The sequence below is a fragment of the Populus alba genome, chromosome 7 (assembly GCF_005239225.2).
Source record: "Populus alba chromosome 7, ASM523922v2, whole genome shotgun sequence".
Lineage (NCBI taxonomy): Eukaryota > Viridiplantae > Streptophyta > Magnoliopsida > Malpighiales > Salicaceae > Populus > Populus alba.
The window spans coordinates 12,236,663-12,260,590 of NC_133290.1; the positions used below are offsets into that span (position 1 = coordinate 12,236,663).

At 33.4% G+C, this 23,928-nt stretch overlaps 2 protein-coding genes and 1 pseudogene across 2 annotated transcripts; 2 read left to right on the forward strand and 1 right to left on the reverse strand.

Moving 5' to 3' along the window:
* Nucleotides 1-4,889: 4,889 nt before the first annotated feature.
* On the reverse strand, nt 4,890-9,453 carry LOC118043580 (ubiquitin carboxyl-terminal hydrolase 4). The gene is made up of 6 exons (XM_035051598.2): nt 9,092-9,453; nt 8,402-8,518; nt 7,515-7,613; nt 7,214-7,402; nt 6,813-6,994; nt 4,890-5,683 (listed from the first exon to the last, which is right to left on the reverse strand). Exons 1-6 carry the CDS (start codon nt 9,206-9,208, stop codon nt 5,275-5,277), a joined length of 1,113 nt encoding a protein of 370 aa, XP_034907489.1. The 5' UTR covers nt 9,209-9,453; the 3' UTR covers nt 4,890-5,274.
* A 5,556-nt stretch (nt 9,454-15,009) lies between these two features.
* LOC118043582 (large ribosomal subunit protein uL29c) lies at nt 15,010-18,461 on the forward strand. Its single transcript, XM_035051599.2, has 2 exons — nt 15,010-15,356; nt 18,177-18,461. The coding sequence occupies exons 1-2, from the start codon at nt 15,048-15,050 to the stop codon at nt 18,348-18,350; spliced, it is 483 nt and encodes a 160-aa protein (XP_034907490.1). The 5' UTR covers nt 15,010-15,047; the 3' UTR covers nt 18,351-18,461.
* Nucleotides 18,462-18,598: 137 nt separating this feature from the next.
* On the forward strand, nt 18,599-21,870 carry LOC118043581 (tubulin-folding cofactor C-like; annotated as a pseudogene).
* Nucleotides 21,871-23,928: the final 2,058 nt, after the last annotated feature.

Sequence of the window (23,928 nt, forward strand, 5' to 3'; positions counted from 1 at the left end):
TTTATGTAGTTAAATGGGAACGATCAAATTAGATAAAAAGACATTTCTCCTTGTATATATGATAAATGTTAATCTGTATAATTTTCTCACAAACTTGTTTATCTCTTCAAAACATGATTTCTCTCTCTAGTCTCTCCACATACATGTACCACGTAGAAACACTATATTTAAAGCATGATCATTTGTTTATATATATATAATCTCTTTGTGCAAGTACCAGAGGTTTTATATATATATATTTGTTCTCTTCACACAAGTACCAAAGCTAGAAAACCTCTTATTAGTATTATTTTATTCAACATTGTTTGTCGGGAACAATGTATAATAGTGGTGAGGTATTTAATTGAATTGTGATTCAGTGGCATATAAGTGTTGTTATTTTATGTTAAATTAGTGGGTAATGGTTAAAATATTGTGAATATACACTTGATTTAACAAAAATAATCAATAATTTTTAATTTACCATAAACCTTATCTCGAAGCTCTGAAAGCCCTATATTAATTGGTTTCTAGCTAGCTTGATTACAATATTAAGTTTTGTAGTCATGTTTAAACTATTGTTTTCTTTTTGTAATGCATGTTTTGTTAACTAAACATAAAAACCCATAATTTTATCAGGAATTTTGATAATGACAATTTAGAAAGTGAAAGAACTAAAAGGGTAAATGTTGGCACTAATAGTGTGCATTATAAAGGTGGTGATAAATATGCAAATGGTGAGGAGGAGACATATGATAATTATATTCCTTCCAATGAGGAAGGATTTGAATTTGTTAACGAAAAAGAAAATGAATGAATTGTCAGCTTAGATGGTGATGTATGTTTTGATTAAAGTTTGTTAAGTGGTTTAGAATCAGAGGATGAATGGAAGATAAGTTGCGATGAAGATGATTATAATATTGCATTTAGTGCAAAATCAGATAATAGTTTTAAGGTTTCTGAAGATAAAAGTAGAATGATCGGGAACAAGTATAAGAAGCCAAATGTTGATCCCACCTTTGGATTTAAATGCAAGACATTTTAAGTGGGAGTTGATGGATCAATTAAGTTTCAAGAATGTCAGATCTTTTGTAATGTCAATCATTTTAGGAAAGTGTTTAAAGAACATAAAGTTAAACATGACTATCATTTGAAGAGACATCTTAAGGAGTATAACCCTAATTTTAATTCTGAAGGTACAAAGAAAGTTTTAAAGATTTTATGTGTGTTTAAAGGCTTAGAAGGAGGGGTTTGTCAATGGTTATGGACCTTTCATTAGCATTAATGGATGCTATTTAAAACATCTATATAGAGGTGTCTTATTATTAGTGGTGGGGTTGGATGACAATAATAGAATTTTTTCAGTTGCGTATACCATCGTGGAGGCAAAAAAAAGTGACACTTGGAGATGGTTTTTATATGCCTTGTATGATTCTATAAGAAATGGAGTATATGAGAGGCAACTTTGCATTATGTTTAATAGGTAAAAGGTATAGGAAAATAACATCTTCACTATGGTGCAATATATACAAGCAATATTGACACAATCCAAGGACTTGTCAAAGAAATACTACTGAATAATCTAGAGAATTCCATGATGTTGTAAGTTCAAGTTGTGTTACAATGGGTATGAGTGGTTGAGGGGGTATGAGGGGTGTTGGAAGGGGTCATGCTAGTGTTATAGATGTTGGCATAGTTGTTAGGGGTGTTGACATAACTGTCAGGGGTTCTAGTAAAGATGTTGGTAGGGGTGTTATAGGTGTTGACATAGCTGTCAAGAGTTCTATGAGAGGTGTTAGAGTGTTGGCAGATGTGTGATGGATGCTGGAAGTTACAATGATGTCGGAACATCATCATCTCAACACCCAACCTAGATTAGTTGCATTGATTGAAGTATGCATTATGGATGATTGTTGCTTGATTGAAGTATGTATTATGAGGTATAATATTTAGTGCATTTTTTTCTTAAATATGCATGATGTTTAGTGCATGAATTCACTATTGTTATTTATTTAATTTGAATATGATGAATAATATCATAGTTAGAAATAGTAAAATTACACACACTAAATTATAAACCAATAACAACTTTACACTTATAAAATTAGCCTTTATATTGTGATTCTTAATTGAAACTCGATGTAATTCATCTTTAGTCTTCTTCACTTCATCTAGTATTCGATTAATTCCATTAACACCTCCTCATTATCTAATGGTTAACTCGATATCATTAATAGGTTTGCATCAATCATTGAATATGTCCTATGTCCTAGCATAACCTATCATCGTATTTATAGAAAAATTTGTTTTTACTTGCATTTGTTTCCAATATCATGATAACTACTCTTTCTTTTTTATCATATTTCATTCACTTTCTGTTCTTGAACTTTAGTCTATTCAAGCTATTGCAAATTTGTAAGCTATTAGTATTTGATGAATATGATGACATTATTGTGGTAATTTTGTGGTTGTTTTTGGTAATGTGTGCACGTGTGTGTGTTGGATTTATATGTTCGTTTGGTAATTTTGGATCGTGTTCAAAGTTGTTAAATGGAGGAGCTACGGCCACAAGTTTTTCCCTCCCTCTTTCCTCTCTCTCCTCTTAGAAAATCATAATGGTCATTGCAAGAAAACAAGCAAGTCAAGTTATTTGTTTATTAAGTTAAATTAGGTACTTATTTTTTAGATTGCAATATATTTGGTCTTGAATAATTTATTGAGTTAATTTTTTTTTTCAATTTCATCCATTGATACTTGATTTTTATATCAGATTGATCCTTATTATTTTGATTGCAATGTATGTGATCTTGGATTATTTATTAAGTTAATTGTTTTTTTTAATTTCATCCATTTATAATTGATTTTAATATTAAATTTGATCCTTATTTTTTTAATTGTGATGTATTTGGTCTTGAATCATTTATTGAATTAATTTTTCTTTCAATTTTATCCTTTAACATTTTATTTTTAGATCAAATATGGTACTCATTCTTTTGATTATTATTTGTAGTTGTTCTTATCCCTTTTTTAATTGATTTTTTTTCAATTTTATTCTTTATTATTTGGTTTTATTTTCTTTTTGCGTCAAATTTGGTTCTCTTTCTTTTCAAATCTACATTTTTAAACCATTTTTTTTAATTTGCTTTTTCAAGTTTATCTCTAATTATTTTGGTTGGTTATGAATTTTACATTATTATTTTTTGAGGTTTGTTTTTTATGTTGTGATTCGACCTCATGAGCCGTATCACAAGTTCTAAAGGTTGGACCGGGTTAGCTTCGGTTATTTTTAATTATTTTTTAAAATTACATCCATCATCATTAAGTTCGTTGGAAATTTGTATTCTTTTTTTTATTATTCTTTTATGAATTTGATTTTTCTTTTTTCTTTTTTCCTTTAATTCAATATTTGATGATATTTAAGTTTTGGTCCTCAATGTTTTTATTTTTAATTTTGATTCTTAGTTTTTTTTTTATATCAAGGTTTAATTTGTTTTTAATTTCATCCTTAGATCCATAATATTTATTTTTTTAAAATTATTTTTAAGATTTAGTCATCATTCTCTTAATTTTTATTTTGGATTCATTTGCTAATTTTATTTTATTTTATTCCCTTTAATTCAAATTTTTTGTTTATCCTCTCAATTTATTTTTTTAAATGAGATCCTTGTTCTCTTAATTGTTATTTTTTAATCCTTTGTTTATTTATTTTTATTTTATAATTCAACATCTCATTTAAAGATATTTGGTCTTTTTAATTTTTCCTATTGTTTCTAGGCCTTACCGAGGAGTCTATCTGAAACAATTATCAAATCATGAGTTGCGTGGGTTGACTCAAGTTAGCCAAAGTCGATTAAATGTTTTTTTAATATAAAAAATTCAAAATGATACTATTTTTTAAAAAAGAAAAATAGTCAACGGGTTTTGACTAGATTTTCCCCGAATTAATCGAAACATGGTCAACCTAAGTTTTTAATGTCTTACACTTGATCAATTCTCCCCCAATTTCTTTTGAAACTCAAACTAGTTTAAGCCAAGGGTCACCTAAGTCACGAGTCAATCTGTCGAGTAGGACAAAGTTTTAAAATAGTTGTGTTTTAGATACGATGCTTCAAGTTTAGTCACTAATTATGGTCATGAGTTTGAAAAGTTAACATCGCTTTCTTTTTTGGTTACATCATCCTTCAAAACTGTTCGTTTTAAAAAATAAACTTCATTATTTTCTTTGATTTTCTTTTGAGTCAGGTGATCATTGTTTCCTGATCTAGGTGAGAAACTTATTTGGACAACTCAGTTTTTTGTTGTCACTTTTTTTTTTATCCTTTTTTTATTGTCTTTCAAAATTCAATTTTTTTATGTTGTTTTATATTAGATTATCCTGTCCACATAATCCTACTCATAGGTGACAACCTCACTTGATTTTACTAATACTTTAATTTTTAATATATATTTTTTACTTCAATTTTAGCTTTTTATATTTTTAGTTCTTTTCATGATGTTCAATCGTGATATTTTTTTTATTCTTTAAAATACAATGACAGCTCTTAGGTATCATTTTTTACACAGCAAAAGAAATTTAACCCGACCAGAAAAAACCCAGGCCACCAATCTAATCCACTCCCAAAGAATTATTGGTTAAAATTTCTCGGAAGGCGCTGTAGAAGTTGTATCTGGACCTTCCAAAAGATTCATCGAGTTCACTCTCCATCCCTGACTCGAAGAATTTAGCAACTAGTATTTCCAATTATATCCAAGTCAATACATGCACAAGAAGGATTCGATGGAAAGAGATGGCCTAAATTTGAGCCTGGATTGATAGTAAATACAAAACGACCATGAAGGTTAAAGGCTTGTAGGGAATCATCCCGTGGCATGCATAGTGATTAATGACCAATAAGATCTACAAAGACGTAAGAACAAATTCACTAATACGAGGATTGCTCCGACCAATCTCCAACTGGATTGTATTTCTGCTTTTGGAACATTCTCAACCATGAACAATACAAGCTGTTTCTGTGAAATTTTCAAACCATATACACTGCTCTTTTATCCTCTTATTCTGGAAAAACACAAGGATGGTGAGCTTCCACCATCCACTGTACATGGAAATAACCCAAGTATACATTTGTCACAATCATCATCATCATCATCATCATCTCAAATGTGGATATTTGAGAGCTCTTCCCATTGTTTGAAGACAAAAGGGAAAAGAAAAAACAATAATAACAGATTAAACAAAAGATAAGTCCAGTCCAAATGATTTAAATACCTACTTGTAAAACCAAATGCCCCCTCCTCTCAACTCTTGTTGTTACTAGCACCAATGCTCTCGTAAAATAAGATATACCCGTGATCCGTATTACTTGAATATTCCTGTGCTGACCCAAAAAATGTCTGCACAGCAGACTCGTCAATCATCTCAACATTTTCATCGTCGAAAAATAACCAGTGGTTGTGGCTCTTCACAAGGCTCACATAGTGCCCGTGATTAGGTCCACTTCCCACATGGACAACAACTGCAAATAGAGAGTATTCTATATCTGCATCTTCCACAGTATTGCTCAGCTTCAGCTCAAGTGGGAAGACAACTCGGTACGACAATTTCTTGTACCGACCAAGCTGCTCAATGTATTTAAACCTCTTCAAATGGATGACCAAGATATGAGGAGGCTTCTTTATCTTCATCCTCTTTTGTGCTTCTTGCAAACTGCACGGGAAAAAAAAAGATTTAATGCACAATTACTAGACTAGAAATGCTCAATCACTTGACTCCAAAACAACAGAGGTAGAGCCATCATCCAAATCAACAGTAGAAAGTTCAAACACCTCATTAGAAGTTCAAGAAGAATCTGAAGAATTCTGTACTGCCAGCTAAAACGAATAATATGTAAAGTAAAAAACATAATAAGATTGTCCTGTTCTAGAGGAACGACACCAAAACTTCAGTTGGAAAAGCTATCATGATTTGTTTTGTCAAATTACATTTTCCACATCACAGCACAGAAAGAACAGCATTTAACCTTTTATTATCATAAGCCATCTTACACTCAACTATCCAGCGATCAAAATCCATTACCCTTCTGTACACAATTATAAAATTAGAAAAAATGTAAAAAGCTCTCCCATCCTGTACCCCCACACAAACCCAGTGACAGCAAAACCAGCAGACTTAGGAAACCCCTCTCTGATATTGGAGTTAATAAAGTTTATCATCTCTTCATCAAAATCCTTCACTTGTATGCTTGAGCTTCATGCCAGAAAATTTTAACTTTATTATTCCTACGCATATATATAGGGTCAATTCAATTCAAGGAGTATATGGTTCATCTGCCTTCTTTGCATAGAACTTGATATGTTATTTCACTTTCTTTATACATATGAAATATGCAAATAGCAGTTTAGAAAGTTTAGAGACCATTCAGGAAAGCAAACCAAGCCGCCATACTCAATCTACTTTACATTTCCACATCTTGTTTTACTTATGAGAGGGGAAAACAAAGCCTTTAAAGCTAAAAACAACAAGAATAAATCATTCATCAACATCCCTTCCATGAAAATAAAATATAATTATATCTTAATTCAAGAGATTTTTGAATGCTTTAATGTCACTGTAATCTCTCAGCCAGGTTCTGAGTAGTCAATAATTGTCCAGGTGAGTGAAATCTCATCCTGTACAATACTTCCATAAGAAACTGTGACTAAATTGTACCATACACACAACTCATAAACAAATACTAGAACACAAAGCTCATTTCAAGTTTTCAACAAATATAAAGGTGGTTATCCAGAACGGATACAAGTCAATGACAAATGATAATTAACCAAAATGTGCCTACCTGCAGCACTTGTCACAGAAAAACTTATCCTCTGCATTCAAAGTCTCTGTAGAACTAAAATTCTTCAAGCAGCTTGTTATGGAACTGTTTTGTTCAATATCAAGGCTCAAGTCAAAAAACGTTTCATCTCTTGCTGTCACAGTCTCACATTGCAAGCACCTTGTCTCATTGGTAAGTATTCCCTGAGTATACATACATGTATGAGAGGATGAGAACTCTATCCCTGAAGGAGGGAAGAGTGAAGTAAAGAAAAAAGGCAAAGGCAAATTCCATCTCCATAAAACAATGCACATGGAGGAACTAAAAATACAAATTCATATTAAGTTCAATGAACTGCATTTAAAATCCACAGCATGCAAAATGATGAATTTAGAATGCAAGGATTGGCTAGGCAAAGTCACCTGAAAATTTTTGTGCACCCAGGTAACCAAAGGCTCCTTTGAAACACCATTTGCCTGAGCATGCTTTGGTCCATTTGCAGTTTTTTCAGGTGGGGAAGAGGTTTCAGGTTCACTTTTAACAGCTTGGGCTTCTTTCTCCAGGATGTCAACCAGTTCATTAAGCAAAAAATTCAAAAATTCATGTGCATCCTGCATGAAAAACAGAGAGGGTGTTCAATCCTCGGCATTGTTTTACTATATCATATTACATTTTGTATCTGATCAATCCCCAGACTTTTAATCAGATATAATGAACACATACCTGGTGCATATAGCTTCGGAAAAGTTCATTTTGCTTTTTCAATCTCTGTACGAAACGCTTCGGAGCAATGACACCTGTTTTCTTCTTCTGTGAACTTATCTATGAAAAAGAAATATCTACAGTTAGCTCCAGCACCATGGCTGAGCTACTAAATAAGTAACAAATATATGTTCAGTGTACAGGAAACTCCCTTTTCCCCTCCTTTCTCATTAGTTTAGTGAAATGCGCACAGTACACAAGCATGCAGAAAGTATACAAGTGCCATGAAATTTCTTGTTTATTAGGATGCTATCAAAGCTATTGACAGCAAACCAAGTAAAAAAATATTGACAAACACATAGGTCTGGCTTGTTCTGTGTCTTGACTCTTCAAGGAGAAGAAATGAAAATATTGATGAAGGAAACTAGTTCAAACAAAAGAAGAAAATAGATTCAGAACCCAATGAGTCAAGTTCTAACTACATTCCTAATGTAAAACAGCAAAACCAGTGAAGTTGTCTGATTTAATATAAGCAGGAAATAGACCTTCAGAAAAGCATGCCAAACAAAGAATCTTCAGCCTTCAATTACATGCATTGCATGAGCAGAGGAAACATTGATTAGAAGATGCAGATATCATGAATCCCAATATAGCATACTGTATCAGATTTTTTTCCCTTAAGGGCAAACCAAGTAAAGAGCATTAGAGAAAGATTTACAGCTAAATGGGCTTCAATTATCCCTCTCTTTTTGACATGAAAAATCAACATAAAAGTGATGGTCAAGAGGAGAACAAGCACCAAAATGAAAAAGAAAAAAGAAAAACATAAACTGACATATAGAAAAGGAGAAAACAAAGTATTAACATAAATAGGATTCAAACACAATCCATGTAGTTATTATTATTACCTGAGAAAATAAGTCTGCCAAGCAAGTCAAGAGATTCTCTTCAGCATCCCCAATATTTTTACTATTAGCATAATATTCTAACAACTGTTCTCGAAATGGTGCGCAAAAGTAAAGTGCCTGCATCACAGAAAAAAAAACACTGCTTTCAAAACTGTACATCCTGTTTCACTATCAGTATAAACCAAATACAATGACATAAAATCACATCCAATAAAAAAGACCTGCATGAATTATGAGCCGTACATCCTGTTTCGCTATCAGTATAAACCAAATACAATGACTTAAAAATCACATTCAATCAAAAAGACCTGCATGAATTATGAGAAAATGTAGCCATGATTGTCAAAAGAAACTGACTAACAAAGCATTGATTAAAATAAAAAAGTTCAAAGTTTTCAACACAACGTGAGAACCGTGGCTGAATTTCCAGCACAAAAATTCTGCATCTAAATTTTCAATTCCAAGCGTTAAAAAGAACATAATTTAATTGTAATATTTAAGGCTAAAACATAAATGTTCCGCGTCTCACCTAATTAAATCAATGAATTACAAATCAAATAATCAAATTCAAATACAGGGAAAAAAAAGTCAAATAATCAAAACACAAGACAAGAGAAACTAATTAAAATAAAATAAGGTAGAAAACGATTAAATCGAGAGATTATTGAAATTGAAGAGAGAAGAAGAGACCTGCAAGACGCTATTACAGTAACAAGTGTTGCCGAAATTCTCGAGGCCGAAGTATCGTTCGCCCTCAGGAAACTGGTCGCCTAAAGCTTTCTCGAGTTTTGAACCTGCTGCACCCATTACTGCATCGATTGAGCCAACTCAGATCCCGATTCAACTCACTAATTCCACCATCCTAATCAACGAGCAAGTTTCTCTGCCTCTGTGATTTTGATTGTTAGTTAGGGTTTGTTTGGGAAATAAGAATTTTGTTTTATGATCTTGTTGGTAGTGGAAGGGAAGGGAAGGGAAGGGAAGGAACGGAACGAGGGTTTGTGTTTGTCTGGTATGGTTTTGTGAGAGAAAGAGAGAGAGAAGAAAACAAGAGAAAAATATAATATTTATTATAAAAAAAAATCCCTTTAAATGAGATAGAAATGAAAAATATTAGAGATGAGCGTGAGATGGTAAAAGTTCAAGTTAATTATAAATCAGTCCTTCTAGTTTAACAAAATTAATAAATTAGTTAAAAACTATATATTCAATCCTCTTTTTTAAATTCAATTATAACTTGCCTTTAGTTTCATTTTTTTTAATTTAATTTATTTTTTGTTTCTTTAAAATAAATAGAAAATGAGAAGGAGCAATAGATAAGATAGAAAAATTTGTTTGAGAAAGAAGAAACTTTTAAAAACAGACTACTACATTAAGGAAATTAAACACAAACAATTCAATTATTCGTATATTGAAGTATTAATTAATTGTTTTAACAAAATATAGGGATCCAGCTATAAATAATTAAAATGTAAAAATCATCCAAATAAATAAGCAAAATAATTATTTTAACGAACTATAATTACCAAGTTATAAATAAATAAAAATTAAATATTAACCAAATATATAAACAAGTAGCCTCTAAACTATCAGTTTTCTCAATTGAGAAGCATATAATTGAAAACATTAAAAGCTTAGGAATCTAATTGAGAACTAGTAGATAGTTGGGGGTTACTATGGGTTTGCCCATAGAGAAATATTAGTACCAGCGGCGATTAACCTTTTGCTGTTAGCACTCCAGGTCACGTGTCCCTAACTGCCAGACTGGACAGGCTCAGAGGACGACAAACAAAAAGTACGGCCCGACCCGTTTTGTTTTCATGAACCATGATAACCAGCTTTTTTGCCTTTCAAGGTGTTTGCTATGGTGTTTCAGTCGAGTTTTTAAAGATTTTGAAATGTTTTTTTTATTTTTTTTTTATCATTTTGGTATTTTAATATAAAAATAAAAAATATTAATTTAATATATTTTTAAATAAAAACCACTTTAAATAATAACTATTATTGTCTTATGATCTACTATTTTATTACCAATATTATCTGTTTTTTTTTAGAAAAACAAATTCATCCTTTATACGTATGCATAAAAATCTCACTGAAACAAATGATAAAACAAGATGAGGAATTACTGAAAGAGTCAAAAGAAAAAATTATAAAAGCTATAGATAAAGAAAGAAAGGTTTCAATTCGATTGCACTTTTTTGGTTTTTATTAAGTTATTTTGGTGATAATAATAAAATAAAAACCTAAAAAATGTTATTGATTCACTTGAATCTAAGTTATAAAATATTATATAACTTAGATCATTATAAAATCGTAACTAATTATCACATTATATAAAATTATTTTAAAAAATATATTATCAACTTTAAAATATCTTACATGATATAAGCCGCATTAATAATCTTGTCTTAAATTACTAAAGCATGTTGCGCTTTAATTACTAGTGGTTTTACTAGCTATTTATTTATTGGGTGCATGTGAGTTTATTACAGTAAGTTAAATGATAATTGATATTTCTAACCAAATCATTTTAAAATAGTTGTTTTATTTTTGTCATTCTGAATTGCTAGGCAAATTAACAACTTCAAGTTGATCATCCCATATTACAACTCAAGTTATATCTTATAATATATATACCAATGAGCTTATATTGAGTACATGAAATTCAGCTCAATTCCTAAAAAAAAAAATCTATAAAATAAGTTTTGGTATCTCAATAGTTCTAAGTCCAGCGTCAGTTAATATTATATTCAAAATGTTTATTTTAAAATCTGATAAATGTGTTACTTTTCTTAGCATTTTAACCTTTGAGGTAACAAGTCATTGTAATTCTATTTACTTCGAACATTAAAAGTAAATAATAAATTTTTTTTTGATTGGGTTTGATTTTTAAATTTTAGGTATGTCAACCTATTAGGTCATTTAATTTTGATCAATTTTTAGTAGATTTAATAAACTTGTTATTAGATCTAAATATACATGTGACAAATATTTCTTTACTATAAATGTCACTATAATTGTTAACTCATCAAGAGAATTATCAATGACATTCTTTTAGTTATTTGTAATTTTACTAGTGGAATTTTATGTGGTTCTTCTACTAATTATTGCTAAATTGAACCGAGAAAATTACTAAAGAATTGAAACGAGTAATTTTATTAGTCATATTTCATTTATAAAATTATCGGTAAATTTATAAACAACAGACTCACTAATAGACCATAAATTATCAATGAATATTTTTTTAATTAATGGATATTTTTCGTCTATAATCTTATCAGTAAATTAATTATAAATGAATTGCTAGTGTAAATATTGATATAAATTTTCACTGATAAAAACTGTTAAATCTAGCTGTGATGGGGGAGATTATTGCAATATGATTTTCATTAGCTGGGGAATCAATTAAGAGCGGCGATCGAAACATAGGCTAAAGTGCAGCCTTTCATGCACGCTTTAGGAAACCCATATTTCTGCAAATGTTAATGTTAGTCTTAAAAGACAAAACAAGCAAGTGCATGGTACAAATAGCATAAAATATTCAAAAACTTGCTTATGATTCTCCTAAAGAAAAGCCATTAACTAAAACAACTCCCTAATGACTAGGACCACAACAGAAAAACCCCAAAAGAAGAACACAGATGGTTGTTTCTTAGCAAAAAGCTAAGCAACAGATTCTCTTCTGGATAATAGCCGACCTGTTGATTCTTTGCAGTAGACTGAAGCAACCTCTTTTATTCTTAACTCTATATACGTGTTTGTTTTTATCGGCAATGCAAAAAGGAAACAATCTGGATATTTGTAAGACAAATAATTAAATAATTCTATTTCTTTTAGGTAACAAAAGAATAAAACAACAACAATAATAAAAAAAACGTTTAATATTCCTAGCTTTCTTTGAGATTTGAATTCGAATAGTCAAAGAGGAGCACATCTCCTCTCTTTGGATTATGGCTATTAAAAAATTAAATTAACTATAACTAAAAAGGATCATTATTTTATCATAGTGAGAGTTACCATGTATTGTAAGTGCTTTTATTGTAGATTGTATTGTTTTGTATTGCATCACGGGTACTATAGATTATGAGTGTTTTCATTATTTGATGGGGGCACGGTGAGGCTACAGCCTACAAACACCAAGCTCCTGGCTGGAGGCATGCCCCCTAGAGTTGCAGATACTTGACGTTTAGGCTGTCAGGCTTGGGCGTTGGGCAAGCCACGGGCACCTACTTGCGTCCCACGCTGCAGCCACCTTGCACTAGGGCTAGTCAAGGTCCTAACATGCAGACACCTGGTGTGAGGTCTGCCCACCCTTAGGTGCTGGGGGCAGACCTGCGCGCCTAGCTGTAGCCCTAGGGTGGGCGAGTCTGAGCCCTGTGAGCTCGGGGTCTGCAGACTCTCGAGCCTAGGGTGTACAGACTTGCGAGGCAGGGTCTGCAGCCCTGAGCGCCTACTCAACAGACCCGCTCGTTGAGGTCTATTCTCACAACCTTTGGGTTTAGAGACCCGTGTGGCTAGATCGGCAAACCCTGTAGAGAAGGAAAAAAAATCATAACAATTATCATTACTATTATTGTTAATATTTTTTTTAAAAAAATATTGTTGTCGAAACTTTGGCTATACAAGTTTAATATTTTTATTGATATGATAAATATCTATGTTGGGTCCAATATTGTGCAGAACCCAAAATAGCTTCGGGTCCTGACTGAACAGAACTCAAAATAGCCCTGGGTTCGGTTGCTTGCAAGACCCAAATAGCTTTGGATTCTAGCCTATACAAGATCTAAAATAATCTTGGGTCCTGATCGGTACAGGACCCATAATAGCCTTGGATCCAGCTTAAATCAAGATCTAAATTTTTTATGAATATAAAAAGTGAGCCTGTGGTGTACTGCAGAACATTTATTTATTTTTTCAAGACTAAAAAGAGAAGCAAACTTGAAAAAAAAGAGAGTAAAATTCAAATTTTGAATTAGGATATCAAAATGCTTCGACTTATATTATTTAATTATAAAGAAATTAATAAAAAAACTCGTATAGGCTCATCAATGCTATAAAAAGTTTACATGTTCATGTAGCACTGTTGCATATGAAAATTCTCCTATAAATTAAAAGAATTGGAGAAAAGCAACTATGTGACTTGGTTCACTATAGATTGCATTGTTTTATAAGCATTATAATTTTTTTTCGGCTATCGAAACTTTATTTCTTTATAATCTTATTATTGTAAATTATATTTACGTGTTTAATGTGTTTATTTTTTAAAAACAATTTACATTCTTTCTTATATATATATAATATGTCAAGAAACATTCCAATATTAAATTATAGATTGATTTTGTGAAATAAAATATTAGATTGTAATTAAAAAGAAAATTAAAATATCAAGGACCAAATTTAATAAAAAAAAAAACACACCTCATTTTCATTTTGACATGGAAAACTTTACTTTGGGCCATAAAACTTTAGTTTATGTATCATTTGATCCCTGTTAGTATAAAAATCTATATTTCAATTCCAAACTTCATTTATTTTATATTTTAGACCCTAAAATGTTAAGAAATGAGAGAAAAAGTCAAATAAAACACTTAGCAGAAAGAAAATGACTCATTTAATACTCTCTCTTATTTTGTAAATTGTTTGGTTTTACTTTTTTTTTTTAAATAGTCGCTAATCTTCTTAACTGTTTTCTTTTAATTTTATAATACTTCGAAAATATTATTATAACTCTTTTGTCTTATGTTTTATATAAATAAAATGCATTTTCATGATACATTTATAAAAACAAAAAATTATTCATTCTTAATAACCAAAACTAACCTCTAAAATAAAATAAAATAAAAATATGAAATAAAAAAACAGTCGGAATAAAATAATTATATGTATGTTTATCTTTTATTTTTCATAAAAAAAATTAGTTTTCTACTTTAATATTCAAGTAGCGTTAGTAATTTTTATTTATTTATCAATTCATATATATTTTTAATTTATTTTATTAGGTATAAATTAACATCTTTTTGTTTTTCAATTAAAAAAATTCATGATATAGGCGCACATTTATAGCACAAACATATATTTTATAAAAGGACGGACATGGTAGAATATTCATACACACACACACACGAAAATGAACTTCCCATTCAGACAATGTTAACAACTTCTTTTTTAATTGGTTAGTTTATATATTTTAACTTATTTTATTAGATATAAAACCATCATCTTTCTATTTCTTGTTTAAAAAAATTATAATATCCAAAAATATATTCATAATGCATAATTTTTTTAAAATATTAAAATTAATTTAAAATCTTACAAGATTATGGCTTCTTATAAGAGCAGTATAAAATAAGACAGCAAACACTCGACTAGAAACACGGTGTAGTTGGGGATTCATTTAAGTGTTTAACACGTGAAATTTAGATGAAAAGTAATTTGATATACACACATGGAGGGATTTGATTGAAATTGTTTGAACTTCTTGGAATCTAATTAGAAAATAAAAATCATTTTAGTACTAAACTGAAAATGTTTGTATAATCGAGTGACTAACTTGCCAAAAAAAAACGCCTTATCTACTATACCCTGGATGTTGAAGCCCTCGAGCAAGGACAGTGTCTCACAAGCGAACCCATAGAACAGAGCAATGCTGAGCCTTCCCACACTTACTTTCCCCCCAAAGCCCTTATCTATAATCCCAAAATCAAGCTTCTCCGGTATCCAAATCCGCCAAAAATGTCCCGTTTCAGTTCTCCTACCCTCCATCAAAATGACACGGTCTTCTGTAGTAATGATGGCTAAGAAAGAAGAAGAACTGAAGGAAATAAGGGCCAAGACAACTGAGGAAATTAATGAAGAGGTTGTTGATCTTAAAGGTGAACTCTTGATGCTTCGTCTTCAGAAATCTACACGTAATGAGTTCAAGTCTAGTGAGTTTCGCCGTATGCGCAAAAGGGTATCTCGCTTTCTCCCTTATCCATTGTTTTATATCTTTCTTCTTGCTTGTTAGTTCAAATTATGAAATACTCTCTTCTGGTTTTGCCTTTAAATTTCCATGGAACGCTTGAAATTTTGTTTCTTTTGATTACTATGTTGGTTTCTTAGTTGCTTGTTTTATAAGGCCGGAGTGAATTGGAAATAATGATGGCAACAAGTGTGCTTAAGGGGGGCGAAATGGGAATTCTGAGTTGTTTTGGATATTTCAGCTTCTGCTTTGTGGGGGGAGTAGGCTCCCTGGCCGCATTGCATCGTGATTAGCTAGGACTGTAGTGTTTTTGGATGCTCGTTGCAATTTAATTACTGGTAGGAGATTGATATGAGAGGCTCTTGACTTTTGATGTGAAGCCCTGTGATTTCATTGTACAACTTGACTTTTAAGCCCTAAACAATAGTTGAGTAATCAATGAGATCATATAATGGAATCAGATAACTTCATTTCTACTTTCTGGTGTTTATGGCTCCCCATTTGTGAAAGAGGAGTTTTGATACGCCTTACTGTGGAGCCATGGAAATGTGGAATGGGTTCCGTTTATTTATTTCTTTATTTTTGTAAACCTTCCTTGCATGTTTTTCTATATTTTAATAGATGACAAAGCTCAGAAGTTCTGGTAGACACGTAAAACATGAGGCTCCTGCTTTTCTTTATACAACTCCCAACTTCTCATTGTTCAATATGTTTTTTCCATTGCTCTTTTGTTCAATTTTGTTTGGTCAATTAATTGGAAAGAGTGTCTTGGGTATCTGAATTGCTAATGGCAACAAGAATGCTTAAGCAGAAGGGAATGCAATTTTTTCGGGACATTTTAGGTTTTTCTTTGTGGAAGGACTAGAATACATAACTGTATTGTGTGGTTGTAATTTGTAAGTTTTATGTCTGAAATAGTTTCTGTGGACCAGATGTTTTGGATACTTCTTACAATTTAATAAACACAAGATTTTCTGAAAAAGGGAAGTAAGGGATTTATAATAGAGGTGGAAGCTTGGTTTTTGAGGTGCATACCTCTATGCTTCAATCTTTATTCTGTTGAAATGTCAATGGATGGTTTGAGTGTGACTTCTATGGTGGATTTTGGCTGTCTAGTTATCATGTCAAGGGTAACCAGCAGAATAATTTTTGTTGGAGCAATCATGGAAGCATATTTCCAATTTGGATATCATCAACTTTATTTTACTCGCTGATGTTCTGGAGTCAGCATTATGAATGAGAGATTCCATTACATATTAATGTCTAGCCATGACAATGTGGAATTTGTGCCTTTTGTTTTTCATAACACCTTCCCACATTTCCTTCAATATTTGATAAATAAAAAAAAACATTAAGTTCTGGTAGATGCATGAAACATGAGCACTTGTTTTTCTCGCACACTTTTCTCTTTTCTGTTGGATAACCAGGCATTCATTCTCTAAACCATTTGCTGCTTGAATGTATGATCTAATATCATGGCTTTCTAAGTCCTCGTCAGTAATTTATCTTGCCATGGAATTCTTATGTAAATGATTAAGTTGGAAAGTGTGGTTTCATTTCGTTCCATTATCTTCCATTTTTTGTTTCAAGTCTTTGAGTTGCTGTATTTCTGGATTTGGTAGTATATTGTTACCTTGGTTGCAACCTTGACAAACGCTAATGTAAATGTTGTTATTCATGCCCTGTCTGCCATCTCGTAATCAGGGATCTTCTTTGAAACAATGAGAATAGTAACATTCAAATGCATTATCAAGGTAAGGAGTCAAATTTTTCTGCAGGTCACCTTAAACTACCTGTGTATTTTACATGTACTCTTTAAAAGGGAGAATGGTTCTAGAGGTTGACAGTCTGGCACTTGGATGAAAATCCAAATGGTCACTAGCACAAGTCCATGCAATATGTGTCAGACTGAAAGGCAGAAACTTACCTTAACATTTATTTCATGTCCATGGCATGATGTTGAATACAATGAGGCTCCTGGATGTATTATGGGACTGGGGCATACAGTTTAATAAATAGTTTAAGGCCATGACATGCTACAAATACAGTATGGAGTGAAAATGACTCTCTGCAATTCGTGTAGCTATTCTTCTACCGAGTGTCATTGGTTGCATGCCTACTGAAACATAAATGACCCATATGGTATATCCTTGACTAGTGCAGAAAGGTGAAATGGGTCTATCTGTCAGCAAATGTCTGGGATAAGGCTGCGATAACTTAATTATGCTCCAAGGAATAACTGGGTGGGGGGAGTAAGAGGACTGGCCAATGGCAAAATGATCCTTCTAAGTGTGTATTTACTATTTAACATAAAGTTGGAGCTGTACATTTAATGGTCATGACACCATGGCAATCAATAAATCCCATCTAAATCATTTGCTTGCTGACATATATTAAGCAGCCTAATTAGCTGGAGATATAATTGCATTCTTTCGAAATTGCTTAGAGATTTTTTTTCTTCCTGTGGCTGGAGATATGTTATGTGCTATGTGCCTTATTAAGTACTAGTTTGTGTGGTCAAGCAGCAAGCCAGATGGGGGATATGACTAGATGCCATTGTAACTAAGATGTGGTGAAATGGCTGCTGTGTTCAAGTATTTTGTTGGTTCCCATTTTCCACATTTTCACTTTCATGCGTTTTCTGTGTTCATCACATATTTGATTAAAATACTGAAGTTCATCTAGCATTCTGAACCATTTTCTGCGAAGAATGATGTGCCTTTTCGCAAGTTCGCTGCTGATGCTTCAAGGCTAAAAGTAGTACCCTTCCTCTTAATTCAGTATTGACTGGGTGTGTTTTATTGATTGCAGATTGCTCGCATGCTTACTGTTAAGCGGGAAAGAGAGATTGAGGAGGGGGTTGGGAAGAGGCTGTCAAGAAAGCTGGACAGGCAATGGAAGAGAAGCATTGTTGTTAGACCACCTCCATCCTTGAAGAAATTGCAAGAGGAAGAAGCAGCTGCAGAAGCTGAAAAATCTGCTTGAGCCAATTGTTTTGTATTATTTCTCAATGAATTTGATGTAATTTCATGACATAGGAGGAGCAGCATCCTCCTTCACTGATTGCGTAATTTTTCCTCCTGGTCCCTTCATTCTTCCCTTTGCCTTATACTTGGCCTTTTCTTCTTTAGCAAAGTACTGATTAGTCTAATAGCTTGCTTGAATGTTACTATTGAGCAACAAGAAACGAAAATTCCTCATAATATTGTTTTATTCCTAAACGCTGCAGTTTCATATTCCTTAATTTTTTTTTTTCATTCCTCCCGCTCAGTGTCATTCCCTTATCCACCTCACCACGAACAACCATGGAAGAAGAATCGCCGCCGCCATCAGATCTCTCAAGTCCGAATCCAACCAGTCCCATGGACCATGCACTCCAAAAAAAGCACCAAGCAATGCTAGATCGCCTGTCCAACCGCCACCAATCCCGACAAAAAACTGCCTCCACCGCCTCCTTCCTCTTCGCATTCACCGATTCCAAAAGCTCAATCAAATCCCAACTCACCCAACACAACAGATCCTGCTCGCTTAAAATCTCATACCGCCAACATCTCCTCCCTCGAAAAACTCGTCGCTGAAAGCTCCTACTTTCTCCCTTGTGAAATCCGCTCCTCTCTTAAATCCATCGAAAACATAAAGCAATCTCTCGATAAATTGAATTCCCCACTTGTCCCTAAGAAGAAATTCTCCTTCAAAAACAAATCCACAAGCAAACCAAATTCAATTCCAATCCCACCAAATCCCGAAAATCCAAATCCGTCAAATTCCTCTTTCACTTCGCGGTTCCCCAGGAATCGGAAACCAAGAAAATCAAACTCTTAACAAAAAAATTCAAGAATTTTAAAGAGTTTGGAGAATTTACGTTGTCGGGTTTGAATTCATGTGAAGTGAAATTGATTGGCTGCGTTAACGCAATGTTTGTTAACAGATTGAGGAATTGTAGGGTTTACATGGGACCTGTGATTGGTTCAATTTTGATAGAGGAAGTAGAGAACTGCTTGTTTGTGCTAGCATCGCATCAGATTATGCGAAAAGTTGTGGTTTTTATTTGAGAGTGAGGAGTGGGCCGATAATTGAGGATTGTGGAGCTGTGAGATTCGCGCCTTAGTTTTTGAGATATGAGGGGATTGAGGAGGATTTGAGGGAAGCTGGGTTGGAAGAGGAGGATTTGAATTGGGAAAATGTGGATGATTTGAAGTGGTTGAGAGCGGTTAAACCACCGAGTTGGTCGGTTTTGGAGGACAGTGAAAGGATTGGAAGAGTGGAGGTTGAGGATCCTGAAAGAGCTGTAGCGGAGTGGAGAATGCGGGGGTTTAGAGTGCGAAACTTCAAATAGTTTGTTATGCGATTTTGGGTTCAGGTAACATGAATTTTTGGGTTTCTGTCGTCTTATTTTGTGGGTTGATTGTGTTTTAGATGCCAAGTGTTGTTGAGTTTTGAATGAAAAGTGGGAAATGATGCTGTACTGCTATTTGGTTATTCTTGTTCCTCTGCTTTTGGATTTTCTTATGTATTTTTTTTTTTTTGATTTCATGTGTTTTAGTTGCTCTTGTTATTGGGATGGAGGCTCTGTTCAGTCCAATTCACAGCTGATACTCTTAAAGAGAACTGCCTAATAGATGCTCATTTTTTAGCTGCTTAGACAGTATATAGATTAGTAGGCAAAGACCTGAATAAATTTGGAGCGGAAACTGTTCCTCATCTTCAATAATAGTGAGTTTTATGAGAAGTTCCTGTAAAAAGGAGGCTTGTCGTGAATGCTTTGTAAAGAAGTTCGTAGGCATCCGAGTCCGTTTATATTTAAAATTTGCAACACTTCTTCTAAGATTGCTTTAGTTTGAAACTAGAGGGAAACCTCTGATGACAGATGGACGACCTGTTATACAAAGAAGTGCAATACTGACATGTCAGGAGTGGCAGCAAAAAAATTAGAGTTATTGTTTGGAATCTTTACCCATCAAAAATATCTTGGTGCGCCACATCTGAAGTCTATCAGAATCAAACTTCACTTCAAAGGGGTGAAATTAAAAATGCTTTTTGTAATATAATGGAACTATTTTCTTAATCCATATCGACTGTTATGAAATTTGATGTTAGTCCTGTTTATGTCGTTAATCCATCATGTTATTTTGTTAAATTTATCACTCCTTAACGTTGTGCCAGGTACTAATTTTCTGTGAGGTTTATAGAGTTCCGATGTATTTTATTTTGGGTTCTTCCAAAGTGGACACTGTATCTCTTCTAGTAACTTTTTTTGGCAATCCCAAAACCTACTTAGGGAGCTTTGTATGAACTTCATCTTGAGAGATTTGAAAAATAAAATGGAAAACAGATTCGAGTATGATTGTGTGGTTGATTTGCCTGACGCCGGGCCTTCAATGGCTTCCATCAATCTAGTGGCTAAATAAATTGCCATGCTTTTTAACTATTCAATAGTCCTGCAGCTCTTGCTGCATTGCTGAAAATTTTCTGCCAGTTAAATGGAAGATCTTGGCTTTATGCTGCCAGGTTTATATCCCTTCTGCCTGCAGTGATTGTTCCCAGTTCTACTTTTTAAGGTCTCTATTGCTATGTGGGGAATCTGTTTGATGGTACCCTGTACTTCCATATTGCTGTTTCTTGTATGTTTTCTATTCTAGTTACTTCTGTATGCTACAAGAGGTTGTCTTCTGATATAGCTGCAATTCTAAATATGAATTTATCTACTGGTTTTTTTGGTTAGTTCTGCTCTTATGCCAACAACTGTTTAAACAATTGCGGGCATCTGGTTCAACCATTGAAGATTATTGCCCTTTCATATGTTTTCTGGATTGTGGTCAAGTTTGCTGTTGTCATGGAAAATTTCAAGGATCAGGTTGTTATCTGGATGCTTAAATCCTTGAAACGTCGGCTGAAAGTGAGTTGCTGTCATGACCTACTGGCTATGCTCTTAGATTTCTGATTGGATGCTGATGTTTTGCTGGGCGAGTACCTAGTCTGACGAGTTATCATGGCATATAAGCCTAGTACAGCATTATTGAAGCTAAAAAGTTCAGTTTGTGAGCTAGTTCTCAGTTGTTGAATTGGATGTGTTCTGGGGATTATTGCTGTTCTTTGATTGATGCTAAATATTTTGCCGGCACCTTCTCTGCAATAATGCTTCCAAGTTCATTCCAGAGATTGCTTGTAGTCCAATGATGAGTTAAGTGTTGCTATGTTCTGCAGATGTGATTTAATTGCATATATGATGCTGTTGGGTGGGTCAACTTACACTTTTATTGTTCTATTGTTTTAGTAGGAGTAATTTTCTTGCATATATAAGGCTGTTGGGTGGTTTAACTTACACTTTTATTGTTCTATTGTCTTAGTAGGAGTATTTGGTAAATCTTTTGTTTCTCTTTCCCAAGTTCTTGTTAACAAGACCATGACATGGGATTTTCAGAGATGGTTTATGTATGTAATGAACCTTTTAGTCTTGTGCTTTTGTTAATGAAATCCCTCTTTGCAGTCAAAGAAAAAAATTATAGACCAATCATCTCTTTTTTTGGAGGCATATTGATTTACACGTATGAATCACTCTATGTTAGATTTATTTTAAAGAAATTATGGCTGCTCATGAGCTCATCTATCTCTACTGCTTATCTTTCCAATTTACAGTTCTGGCGGCTGTTGACTGTGCTTAAGATTCAGAATCAAGCTGAATAATCTTATCTGTATTTTACATGGACTATTTGGAGCACCTTTTACAACTGCACCTGTTTTCACTTTATGCTGACTTCATTGTTGGCATTTGGCTTTGTAGATGGGATCTTGCCAGTTTTACCATAATTATTCCAATTAGAAAATTTGTGTTGCGTAAGACAAGTGCTTTCCAGAGTTTAATTAATAGGAAAACATGAATTTGTTTGCTAGATCCATTCAAAGATTCTTTGGAGTGCTTGAATTCGGTGTCTGTTGTGAGTTTGGTATGGGTTTTGTCAAATGTTCTGTGAATTCTGGCTTTGTCAAATGTTCTGTGAATTCTGGCTTTGTCAAAGTGTGGGTTGGCAGCAGTAACCTGCTCGGCAATTCCCACAGGAAAAATTCTTCTACTTTCTCCTATAAAGCATCTATCGAAGTCATACCAGGGAAACCTGTATAGATTTTTCAACTTTCGAGCAGTTTAATAGTTGTTCCCTTGGACTCTGGTTACGTTAAGGGCAATTCCTACCTTGGACTGTGGTAGGTATTTCTTTAACTGTCAAATCCTTGCAACATATTGCTTTAACATTAAGGATTCTTATGTGGGCCATAACAAGCAACTGCCATAATGAATTTAAGTCACAAAGCAGAGGTGTCATACATTGTATATATTCTATTCCCTTGTTACCAACTCCTGTTGAGTGATGTTTAGTTGCGGGCATGGCATTTTCTTTTTCGAGCTTTGACTTGATTCTCTCATCCAATCATGTTTTATGATCATGGGTAGGACTTGATTCTCTCATCCAATCATGTTTTATGATCATGGGTAGATCTTGACGATCTAATTCGTTCAGTCCTCAACTACAACCATGTGACCATACTCTGCATGCATCATTATTTAAAGTTTTAAACCTGTTACTTGATTCTCGTATTCTCTATCCAGTAACTTAAGTTATCCATCAGCAAGCCTGGATAATTCGATCTCTCTCCCTTTTTGCTCTCTCTCTCTCTCTCTCTCTCTCTCGGGTTTGGTTTATTTTCAGGTTTTAAAGTTCGTTTCCAATGTCCTCTGATCATTTGTCCTGACATGCGTCCTCCGCATGCTGAGTGGTGCAGTCCTGAGTGCTACGCGGAACAAGTATTCACAAGTTGATATGATTCTCAAGGTAGGTATGTTTTTATTTGCTAGTAATACCTGATTGGATTTCTTTTGGCTGCTGATGAATTTTTTTATGGACTCCATGTAATTGCATTCGGGTCTTTGTTTCAGTTTCTTGGAAACCTTCTTTCATGGTTTATGTAGTTTCCATCCCTCTTGCATATTTCTTTAGGAGTGCAACATGCTCTTAGAAACACATTGATAGGTTCTTGCTTTAGATGCACAATACATACATTTGTCATTTGATTGTTGGTAGCTCAAAGGATGCTCTGGTAGTGCTGTTTTCGCATGCTGTGAAGTCTTTATTGCCATTAATCTTGTTCTAAATGCTGCCCTCCTCAACAAAGATAGAATTGAGTGCATGATTAGCGGATCCCGTTTAGGTTTTTGGTGTAGAATGTTGTGCCTTGCAAATTGCAACCCATGAAGGTGGAGTAGTGTAGCTAGACACCACAACGTAGAGTAGCTGCTCTCCATTCCTAAAACCCCATCCCATCTCTCTTAAAATTTGAATCTAACAAAAGTCTCTGCTCTTAACTCTTAACTGGAGGGGTGAGATGTCTCCTTGGGGACTTTTTGGATCCTCATTTGAACAGTTATGAATCGAATTTCTCTGCTTAATTATTAGATGCTACCTTACAATAACTTTTAGGGAGGCGTGTGTACTTAAAGAGGTGGACGTGGACGAGTCCAATTAAGCACGGCCTATCAGGTCTTTTTAGTCTGAGAGAGTCAAAAGAGTTA

Coding starts and splice junctions, on each gene's coding strand:
- LOC118043580 (XM_035051598.2), bottom strand. CDS start 9,208: ATGGGTGCAGCAGGTTCAAAACTCGAGAAAGCTTTAGGCGACCAGTTT. Junction 7,403..7,514: donor TCCGAAGCTATATGCACCAG/GTATGTGTTCAT, acceptor TTTTTCATGCAG/GATGCACATGAATTTTTGAA. Junction 6,995..7,213: donor GGGTGCACAAAAATTTTCAG/GTGACTTTGCCT, acceptor ATGTATACTCAG/GGAATACTTACCAATGAGAC.
- LOC118043582 (XM_035051599.2), top strand. CDS start 15,048: ATGCTGAGCCTTCCCACACTTACTTTCCCCCCAAAGCCCTTATCTATA. Junction 15,357..18,176: donor TTCGCCGTATGCGCAAAAGG/GTATCTCGCTTT, acceptor TATTGATTGCAG/ATTGCTCGCATGCTTACTGT.